Source organism: Cannabis sativa, chromosome 1 (assembly GCF_029168945.1).
Source record: "Cannabis sativa cultivar Pink pepper isolate KNU-18-1 chromosome 1, ASM2916894v1, whole genome shotgun sequence".
Taxonomy (NCBI): domain Eukaryota; kingdom Viridiplantae; phylum Streptophyta; class Magnoliopsida; order Rosales; family Cannabaceae; genus Cannabis; species Cannabis sativa.
In genome coordinates, this window is record NC_083601.1 from 44,504,810 (window position 1) to 44,512,601 (window position 7,792).

Here is a 7,792-nt window from a genome sequence, read left to right on the forward strand (position 1 = left end):
AACACGATTTTTTTTTCAAAATACTATATTTTTGTAAAACGAAAGTGGATCATAAATAAGAACAACTAAAAATAACAGTGAAACAACTAAAAAATAACCGTAGAACAACAGTAAAAATTTAATACAATACACAGTATAAAATTTACACATTATTTTTTAAAAAAATTCTTACCTACGGTAAAAAAGTAAAAAAATCAAAAATTTTAATATGTGGTGTAAATAATCCAAATTATATGCTAAAATTTAAATGATAGGGAGTTAAGTTAACAGAGTGAAAACGTTATAATATTAGGGATTTTGTAGGAAATGATTGGGTCCTTATCTTAGAATAAGGCGAAAAAGGAGACATACGTTAATAAGGGAAAATGCAAGACCTATTTTGGTAATTACGAAAAACCTTTCCCCTTTGTCTCTTAACACCATTCAACTTCTCCACCTACACACCCCAAACACTGACACACACACTCGAAACTTTCAGACTCACACTCTCTCTCTCTTCATCTCTTTCTTTCTCTCTCTGAGAAATGGGGTCACGAATCCCTTCTCACCAGCTCAGCAGTGGGCTGTACGTCTCGGGTCGACCCGAACAGCTCAAGGAACGGTTACCAACAATGGGTTCACGGGCCGTACCTTATACCGGCGGCGACATTAAGAAATCCGGTGAACTCGGCAAAATGTTCGATATCCCAGTCCTTGATCCTTCATCCAATGGTCCTCCTTCGACCAAGACATCACGACCTTCCTCGTCTTCTCAGCACAACAGTGGATCCGTCCGATCCGGGCCGAACTCCGGTCCAGTAAGTAAGCACACTAGCTCCGGTCCGATTCCGAAGAAATTCTCTGGTCCCATGGTGCCGCTCCAACCCACGGGCCTTATTACGTCGGGTCCGGTGGTCTCTGGTCCACAGGGATCGTTGGGTGGCGGTGGGAGGAGGTCGGGTCACATGGAGCATGCTGCGTCCACTGGAAAAGCAGTGTACGGGACGGCCGTGACGAGCTTGAGTGAAGGGGTGAAGGTAGGGTTTAGGGTTTCAAAGGCGGTGGTGTGGGTTTTCCTGGTGGTAGTGGCGATGGGTTTGCTTGTAGGGGCTTTTTTGATGGTAGCAGTTAAGAAGGCGGTTATTCTGATTGCGGTGGCCGGAGTTCTAGCACCGGTAATGGTGCTGATAATGTGGAATTATTTTTGGGGTAAGAGAGGTTTGATAGAATTTGTGAAGAACTATCCTGATGCTGAGATTAGAGGTGCCATTGATGGAAAGTACGTGAAGGTTACTGGGGTAAGTATTTTTTTTTTAAAAATCGATAATTATTTCTATATTTATCATTTTAAATTTATTTTATATAGCTAGGAGTTTGAAATTAGAATTGGCTGTGTTAATTTTCTAATTACAGAAGAAAACAAAAAGAAAAAGAGGAATTGAGAAAGAGAGAGAAAGGGAATATTGACTTATATTTTTGTGGCAATTTTAATCATACAATCATTTATTATTGAAATACTTGATGATGAAGTTAGCCTATTGCTCTTTCCAGCGTGATATTAAAATAATTCATTAATTTAGATTAGATTAAATTATTTTTATTTATTTACTCTTATAATTTGATGAATGTGCCAAACCCCAAATTCAGAAAAGAAGGGTTGGTTTGAATTTTGGTGGAGTAACCATTTTTAGAATGCATTAGATTTTATAACTACCATATGACAACTTATAATTGGACTTTTAATCACAACAATGTTTCATAAAGAATAAAGAACAACAACAATGTTGCTTTTGTATTTTTCATTATGTGTGTTACTGTTTTAGTCAGAATCTTTATAAAATAGTAATCTGGGATTTCACCTACCTAATTTCCTTCTACGCTTGCAACCAATGAAATTTTGATGTACATGTTATTGTGGATAGTAATTAAATACTAATTGAGGCCGTTTGTGAACTAAATTAATGTATACTGTCCATCACTTTGCAGGTTGTCACTTGTGGCAGCATTCCTCTGGAATCATCTTACCACAAAGAAACTAGGTGTGTGTATGTTTCCACAGAGTTGTATGAATATAAAGGATGGGGAGGAAAGCCTGCTAATCCTAGGCACCGCTGTTTCTCATGGGGTTGTAGGTACTCAGAGGTTAGTTAAACTATTTGCTTCATTCACTAATTTATTAAATGATTGGAGAGTATCAGATCAAACTGTAAAGGTAGCACTAGATTATAATTTAAGATGGGGTTATTGGATGGAACCATATTTATAAAATAAATTGATATAGAAAGGCAGCAAGCATTTTCTTCAATGTTTGAAATGATCGTTTTCTCTTTTGAACAGAAATATGTTGCTGATTTTTACATATCAGACTTTCAATCTGGATTAAGAGCCTTGGTGAAAGTTGGTTATGGAGCTAAGGTTGCACCCTTTGTTAAACCAGCTACTGTTGTGGATATAACAAAAGAAAACAGAGATTTGTCTCCAGGCTTTTTAAGCTGGCTAGCTGATCGCAGTCTATCTAGTGATGATCGTGTAATGCGTCTCAAAGAAGGGTATTGCAACATTTTTTGAATTCAAGTTCCTTCTTTCTTTCTTCCAACTAACTAGTTTAGAATTGAAAACTCTATCTACTAAAGGGACCATTGATTCATCACACCATACCGTGTTTTTTTTGCTCGTTTGTCAGATATATTAAAGAAGGAAGCACGGTAAGCGTGATGGGGGTTGTCCAGCGCCATGACAATGTTCTAATGATAGTTCCATCAGCAGAGCCTGTCTCAACAGGGTGCCAGTGGTCCCGTTGCCTCCTCCCGACCTACGTCGACGGTCTTATATTGATGTGCGATGATAATCAGAATGCCGATGTAATTCCTGTATAGATGTTTGGTAGTTGAATGCCACGATGAGTAAATATTTGAAGGGTGAGACTGATGTAACAAAGTGCATACCAGTAGACCACAGCTACTTTTCTTTTTCCTCAATTTAGGTGTGTAAATTGGCCTAGAAGATGCTAAGAAAGAAGAGGCTTATATTAAAGGTCACATAGTTTCCAGTGAATATGCGTTGTAAGAGTTGTAGAGATCCATATGGATATGGAGAAACGAGTTGGTCTCTGAAGAAGAAAGCTGTATAATGAGAATGCTAAGCATTGTGATTTTTTTGCTATTTTATGTACATAAACTCATAGAGATATGCCCTAAAGTAAAGGGTTCGGAATTAAGGGTTGCTTGGTTGTTTGCCCAAAATAGAGTTGAGTATTCTTTTCGTCTATCTCTCATCCCTATTTGATTATTATGTAAATGCTTATACTAAGAACACGCAAGTAATGTACTACTAAGTTTCTCATCCTCTTTTTTTTTTTTTTTAAATATTATTTAAATTAAAGAATTATGAGAATATATCTTATTATCTCCGAGTGTTATTGGTGCATTGAGATATCATTTGAAGTAAAAAAAGAAAACACTTAAAATGACGAAATTTGAAAAGAAAAATAAAGTAATTCAAGTGTAGAAGTAACACATATATAGTCTATTTAATATTATATAATTTTAACAGAAGTAAAATATAGAATATTAAACTGGGCAGGCTTTTGTAACTGGACCGAGTATTGATCTTAAATGGAGTCTATAATTATTATTTTATATGGGATTATATTATTATTATTATTATTATTATTATTATTATTATTATTATTATTATTATTATTATTATTATTACAGCCGGGATGGGATGCCTCCAGCCACCACAAGGGTTTCTCCAGTAATGTAGGAAGCATCATCAGAAGCCAAAAAAACAGCAGCAGCAGCAATCTCTTCAGGGGTACCAAGCCTCTTCAGTTGACTACTATCCAGAATTATTTTCATCTGCAACATATTCAACTCATCACCAATCATCTCATCTCATCATATATATTACGTTGAATTACTTACTACCATTTATAATTGTATTTTGTTTTCATCCTAACTAATATTTACTTATTGTCCTCAAATTTTGTTAATCAAACTAACTAGAGTAGAGGCAATAATGTGGTTTAGATTAGACTTTAGAGTATGTTGGCAAAACTAATTCAGTTATTAGAAAAATATCAACTATTCAGTAAATAAAACTCCAGACAAACCTAATAAGATCATTGAGAAAATTATAATGTGGTAAAATACTTCAGCAAAATGATAGTTTTTTCTTTTTTCTTTTAAACAAGTTAATGTTATAGTTACTGAAAAAAATGATGTTAAATTGTTTTTTTTAGTGTAGCGTAATGATATTTTACAATCATATATTAGCTTAATAGCATGAAGGTCTTGAGTTCAAACCCATAACCTCTCCCTTTTTCCCAACCCTCCCTCACCACTATGCTAGCCTTAGTGGCTTAAATGATGTTAAATTTAGTTAGAGAGCAATCGTACAAATTCTAATTTTTATTCCAATAGCAGCATATCTTTCTACTTATACAAAATACTTACTACTTGTTTCTACTTACAACAGTTTCACTTTTTGTAATTATCTCGCCGAAGCGAGTCGGCACAACTCCAGAAGCAACACAATTTACTCGCACTTCTGGGCCTAGTTCTGAAGCAAGAGCCTGCAATCGCAAACATTGTTAGTTACGTCAAGCCCAGCCCCCAAGAATAGAATAAGGATTTTTACAAGAATACTAGATTTTAAGTAAAAGTTTACAATTTTAATACCACACGACAGAAAGTATATTTATACTGCCTCTTCTTTATTTTTCTTTTATATTGTAACATAAAAAAAACGAAGCCTCTATCTTGCACACTTACGGACAGAACTACCACAACAACACCAGAACAGCTAGAAAAAAAACTATTAATTCCAGCAAGGTGAAACAGAAACATTAAATCTATTAATATTAGAGCTGTTATAGTTTTTCTAATGTTATTTTTGGGTTGTTCTACTATTGTTTCGTATGTTTAACAAATATTAGTTTCAAATTACACAGGTTAAACCAATCACTAAATATTTGTTTGAGGTAACCAGAATGAAAGAATTATAGACAAAAATAGTACCTCCCATTGAAAGGGTGAAATCTGAAAGATCGAAAAAAAAAAGGATGGAAGTTGACTGGAAAAAGAAATAATATAACAAATGCAGCAAAATAGGAGAGTTGGGGCACAACAAGAGAACATAAAGGAGAAAACATCAAAAATGAAAAGAAACAGAACAACTAAAAAATAATAGTAAAACAACGGAAGAAAAACTAAACATATATAGGAACATAGGATACTGAATAAAAAACAAATATTTTAAAGAAAAAAAAAATAAAAACTGTTACAAAAGTAACATGAGCCATCAAACTAAAATTTTTTAAACTTTCACATATATATAAACACACACAAAAATTTCATACTTTTATATATATAAAATATGTGGGCTGTTGACCAAAAGTAAAAAAAAAATAATTAGTATACAATATTAAAAATAAACAGTAAAAATGTAATTTTTTTTCTTACAACAATAAAATTAAAATAAAATGAAAAAAATAGTATGGAATGTAAATTCCCCTTATTAAATATGTGGTCTGCCAATTTTATCGCGATAAGTTGAAAAATACATTTTTTATATCCATTAATCAAAAATACATTCATATTATATTTTATTAAAATATATTCACTTTTATGAGTTGGTTGCCCAATATAACCTCACTCTCTACTTAAGTTTAGCATATAATTTACATTAACCTAAGAGATCTAATAAGAACATCATCTATAAAAGTAAGTTTATCTTAAAGAATATGAAAATAGAAGTAAAAATTAAAACAAGTAAAATAAAGTGGGCATACAATGTAATTTTCTTAATTTTACCTTTGTAAGCCCAAGTAGAGTTGTCTTAGTCACTCCGTACATAGCCCATGAAATTGGCTGTACATAGGCAGATATAGAAGAAATGAAAATAATTGAGCCATTCTTCATGTGCGGAGCAGCCTCCTATAAAATTAAATTAAGAATATGTTTGGTTTGAAGAAATGATTAAATAAAAACTAAGATAAAATTTAATAAATTTGCATATAATAATAATAAGACTAATTAGCAATTTTTCTCCCCGAACTTTGACATGTACTAAATCATGCCCCCTGAACTTTTTTGGCCGTTAAAAATTCCCCCTGAACTATTAAGATTGTTAAATTTAAGGACTTTTATCTAATTTTAGTAAAAAAATTCTAACATGGATGAAAGTTCAAGGGACATGATTTAATACATATAAAAGTTTGAGGGGCATGATATGGTAGATATCAAAGTTTGGGGAGCATGATTTAGTACCTGAAACAGTAAAATTGAATGAAATTAGACAAAAGTCCTTAAATTTAACAATCTCAATAGTTCAGAGGGAATTTTTAACGACCAAAAAAGTTCAGGGAGCATATAATTTGGTATATGTCAAAGTTCGGGAGAAAAAATTGCTAATTAGCCTAATAGTAATTATATATTCTTATGCAATTTGATTTATTTATTATGTACCTGCATAAGAAGAATAGGAGCTTTAATATTTACTTCCCACATCTTGTCAAGAATGGATTCTTGAGTTCCCATAATCGTGGCTATGCTTTTGCCAGCCATTGGATTGACAGCAGCATTTAAAACAATCACATTTATCTTTCCAAATTTCTACATGAAATTATTTATTATTAATTTATTTTGAGTTACATATATAAATAAAACATGTCAATTCATTATTAATCTAATTACATTATGAAACACTATATGGATCATGTAATTCATCACTAATTAATTTATTAAATAATAAAATGACCTCGACTGTCTTGTGTATGAGATCTTTTCTTTGTTGGGCATTAGAGACATGACAAACAAGCCCCAACACTCGGATTCCTTGACCTTTAAGCTTTTGGGTTGCTTCATCAACATTTTCCTAATAAAGTATTCGTGTTTAATTAAACAAAAGATATAATATATACTTGAAATGAATTCTAATTACTATGGCATGAATAGATCATTATAATGATTAATAAATAGTTAAACCTGGTTGCGGGAGGAGATGACAACAGAGGCACCTTCCAAGCCAAGACGGTGAGCAATGCTGTAGCCTATGCCCTGAGTGGAACCAGTCACAATGGCCACTTTTCCTTCAAATCTCTTGCCCCTTATCATTTTCTTAACAATTAATTAGTAGACTTAATCACCTTCCTCACTCTCCTTCTTAATAGAAATTAGTGTAATGTATAAATTATGCTTGCTTACCAATCTATATATATATAATCTAAGATTGACAGGTTCATTTTCAATTCATAAAATATAAATAATCATTTATTACTCTTAAATGATAAAATTACAAGAATAAGTAAATAATAACCGTACGCAAGTTACCTAAATTTTCTAGTTACTATATAAGAGACAGAGGCATAAGTTAAAGAAGAAAGGTTTATAGTTTTTCTAGTTACAATGGCTACTTTCACTCAATTTGGCAGCAGATTTAATAGAAACAGATGCACTTCTGGTGGTCCAAAGATTGAAATCATCTAATCTTTTTAATTCTGCTTTCCACACTATTCTAAATGATGTTAACTACGAACACATCTACTAATTACAACCTTCTATTACAATATCTTAATCAATCTCCCTGTTTTAAAATACATGCCGACATATAGTGGTATTCGTTATATTTACAATATCATCTTTATAAATATTTAAAAAGTTTCGATAACTTACTTTGTCGAAAATAGATTTGTAATTTTTCGAATATGCATAGTAAATTAGAATATCAAAAACTCTATTGTCGATACTATAAATCATTCAGAATTTTTTAAAAATTTACAAACTTATTATTATAGCTATAATGAACATCG

At 32.3% G+C, this 7,792-nt stretch overlaps 2 protein-coding genes across 4 annotated transcripts; one reads left to right on the forward strand and one right to left on the reverse strand.

The window, feature by feature from the left end:
• The first annotated feature begins 363 nt into the window (after nucleotides 1-363).
• Nucleotides 364-3,221, forward strand: LOC115707383 (uncharacterized membrane protein At1g16860). The gene is made up of 4 exons (XM_030635334.2): nucleotides 364-1,277; nucleotides 1,966-2,121; nucleotides 2,317-2,528; nucleotides 2,663-3,221. Exons 1-4 carry the CDS (start codon nucleotides 525-527, stop codon nucleotides 2,853-2,855), a joined length of 1,314 nt encoding a protein of 437 aa, XP_030491194.1. The 5' UTR covers nucleotides 364-524; the 3' UTR covers nucleotides 2,856-3,221.
• Nucleotides 3,222-3,483: 262 nt separating this feature from the next.
• LOC115707387 (tropinone reductase-like 3) lies at nucleotides 3,484-7,389 on the reverse strand. 3 transcript variants are annotated; one of them, XM_061116949.1, is made up of 7 exons: nucleotides 6,969-7,389; nucleotides 6,742-6,858; nucleotides 6,450-6,596; nucleotides 5,796-5,918; nucleotides 4,454-4,555; nucleotides 3,676-3,839; nucleotides 3,484-3,627 (listed from the first exon to the last, which is right to left on the reverse strand). In XM_061116949.1, the coding sequence occupies exons 1-6, from the start codon at nucleotides 7,095-7,097 to the stop codon at nucleotides 3,690-3,692; spliced, it is 768 nt and encodes a 255-aa protein (XP_060972932.1). In that variant the 5' UTR covers nucleotides 7,098-7,389; the 3' UTR covers nucleotides 3,484-3,627; nucleotides 3,676-3,689. The 3 variants fall into 3 exon arrangements, with proteins under 3 accessions (XP_060972932.1, XP_030491200.2, XP_030491199.2); XM_030635340.2 differs by having other exon boundaries at nucleotides 3,484-3,839; XM_030635339.2 differs by lacking the exon at nucleotides 3,484-3,627 and having other exon boundaries at nucleotides 3,700-3,839; nucleotides 4,437-4,555.
• Between the last annotated feature and the right edge of the window lie 403 nt (nucleotides 7,390-7,792).

What these genes read in the sequence shown, in the direction of transcription:
- LOC115707387 (XM_061116949.1), bottom strand. Translation starts at nt 7,097, where the DNA reads ATGATAAGGGGCAAGAGATTTGAAGGAAAAGTGGCCATTGTGACTGGT. An exon ending in TCATACACAAGACAGTCGAG is followed by an intron (nt 6,597 to 6,741) that starts GTCATTTTATTA and finishes AATTTCATGTAG; the next exon opens with AAATTTGGAAAGATAAATGT. An exon ending in TTACAAAAAGTGAAACTGTT is followed by an intron (nt 3,840 to 4,453) that starts GTAAGTAGAAAC and finishes AATATGTTGCAG; the next exon opens with ATGAAAATAATTCTGGATAG.
- LOC115707383 (XM_030635334.2), top strand. Translation starts at nt 525, where the DNA reads ATGGGGTCACGAATCCCTTCTCACCAGCTCAGCAGTGGGCTGTACGTC. An exon ending in AGTACGTGAAGGTTACTGGG is followed by an intron (nt 1,278 to 1,965) that starts GTAAGTATTTTT and finishes ATCACTTTGCAG; the next exon opens with GTTGTCACTTGTGGCAGCAT. An exon ending in GTAATGCGTCTCAAAGAAGG is followed by an intron (nt 2,529 to 2,662) that starts GTATTGCAACAT and finishes CTCGTTTGTCAG; the next exon opens with ATATATTAAAGAAGGAAGCA.